Source organism: Trichoplax adhaerens, genomic scaffold, assembly GCF_000150275.1.
Source record: "Trichoplax adhaerens TRIADscaffold_1336 genomic scaffold, whole genome shotgun sequence".
NCBI lineage: Eukaryota > Metazoa > Placozoa > Uniplacotomia > Trichoplacea > Trichoplacidae > Trichoplax > Trichoplax adhaerens.
Window position 1 is genome coordinate 1 of NW_002061508.1, and position 2,409 is coordinate 2,409.

Sequence of the window (2,409 nt, forward strand, 5' to 3'; positions counted from 1 at the left end):
CAATAGATCTTGAAAACATATTGCAACTTCTTCTGATAATGTTTTCCAACCCTTCTTAGATGGAAAACATCTTACATCAGCTCATTTTTTGATTTATTTGATACAACAACCTGATCTAGCAAACATTTTATAAATATAAATTGATATTCGAACGTTTAAAGGCCGATTTATGGATGTTGATAGGAGAAGTCCTGTGCAATCGAGAAAATGCTCAATGCTATGAAGGCCAATGTACTGCTACATCTCAATATTGCAATGCAGCTATTCAGTGCAATAAGACTACTTTGATAGGGGCCGCCGGCTGTGGTAAGACTTTTCCTGTCATAATGTTCTAATTCTATAATCAGCCAAATAAGCAGCACGTAGATGTTTTTATCTTGGACTAGTAAATGTTGAATTGGCTTAAGTAAAATAGATTTTAGAATATATTACTTCTGAAATCAGGTAAGAAAGAATTCGTATTACTGTATAAGAGTTGATAAATGTAATGCTGATAATTAATAAGGACTAAATATATACCTACTTTCATTTTAATGGCTGTTTATCGCAGGACATATTTTAAGAGTAAATCTACCAGACTTTGGTTGAATAAATAGTTAATCAACTCAGAAATTAGATTCAAATGATACCGAAATAATTCGGTCAGAGGCTACTCGTATTTTAATAGGTAGTGCTTCTCTCTGTATTGACTATCGTACAATTTGTAGCATAGGTAGTATAAGCAAATGCTTACTATCGTAAGATCGATTTTCCTTTCTATAATCAATAAAATGTTTAAGCTTTAATTCAATCAGTAGAATCTACAGAGAAGAGGAGCTAACTGATCATACAGAGACATAGATTACTTTAATACCGTAATTTTAACATTCATTTCGGCAAATCAAATAAGTATGGATGATACCATGGATATGTAAATCTCGACCTAAAATAGTTACTTCAAGCAAGGATTATATCGCTTTTAAAAATTAATGATACTAGAATACTTAGATCCTTTTCATAATACTAGATCACTATTTGGATTTTATAGGCACAGTAATGTTTGCGATTCTCATAATGAAATAGCGGCTTTCTAATCATAGCATATGCATATGATACTTATTTGATTTTCTTATTAATTTACAACCTGGATAGTACCAGATCAATGCCAACCATCCCAATTTAAATGTAATAATGGACTCTGCATTCCCAGTCATAACTGGTGCAATTTTCAGTATAATTGTGAAGATATGTCTGATGAGCAAAATTGTAGTAAGAACATTGACCATAAGTTTAAAAATATTTTGATGAAAAGTAAAGCTTCAATTTTTTATATTGACAAGAATAAACTTAACGCTTTTAGCCTGCTAAATTAATTATAAGTCGCCTTCTTTTCAGATATCCAATTATAATTGACAGTATNCATATTTCATATTACTAGATAAAATCACGTTTATTGTAGCTAATATCAAATTCTTAATTCTAGTCTATCCGAAATGTAACCAATTTACTGAACTAAAATGTCAAAGTGGCCAGTGTATAAGCAGAGCCCTACGTTGTGATGGTTACAATGATTGTTACGATGGATCAGATGAAGAGTACTGTGGTATGTTTATTCTAATATTATGTGAATACCAAATTCAACAAACTGCTATGTTAAATAATTTAAATTCTCTGATATTTTAAGCCATAACTTGCCCTAAGTCCTTGTCACAACCCTCACTTGTGGCAAAGGAAAGTAAAGAACTCTAGTGTAGTTACTTAAAACTTGGGCTATTTCTCCCAGTACTTTCAGTTTCTATGAGAGAAGTATTTGAGAACTCGATTTCTCGGCTGATCTCCACAGACAACTGACTAATTATTACACTATTCTTCACGATATGAGTCTTACCGTTTCTTGAGCAATTACTTACTTTATTCTACAAACACACGCGCTTAAATAGGTTTCTACAGTGAATTCCAATATTAACGAGTGAGAATTCATGCTTTATAAGTTACATTAATTAGTATAATACCATTACTAAATATACATGTCGATATTCTCAGATTTAGATAGCTACAAGCTATCAGGTATTAAGACGCTTAACCTTCGTCCATATACAGCTCAATTTTTAGAGATTAACATACCTCATAAACCTACAGTAAATTAACTGCTAACAACTTCTATTTTTATCTCATTTCTACCATCCTATTATCAGCTACAAGCGCATTAAAACATAGCACATAACCTTATCTTATCTATTCATAAGCATTCATTAATTTACAGTTACTTAATTAGTAACGGCGTACCGTGACAGTCCTAAATTTATTCGAGTTTAAAACATCACCCGTATTATGTTGAAACGTAAATGGATTCGATCCGAATGGTAGATATTATCAGCTCAGTAGGGGACTCTGCCGGTTTTTAATCAAAATTTGGTGTTGTTGATAATT

The 2,409-nt window shown here is 31.7% G+C and overlaps 1 protein-coding gene across 1 annotated transcript; it reads left to right on the forward strand.

Moving 5' to 3' along the window:
• Positions 1-1,139: 1,139 nt before the first annotated feature.
• On the forward strand, positions 1,140-1,587 carry TRIADDRAFT_9719 (uncharacterized protein; the record flags this gene model as incomplete). The annotated part of the gene is made up of 2 exons (XM_002118794.1): positions 1,140-1,248; positions 1,463-1,587. Coding segments are annotated over 2 exons (234 nt in total), but the record flags the coding sequence as incomplete, so codon positions are not given.
• Positions 1,588-2,409: the final 822 nt, after the last annotated feature.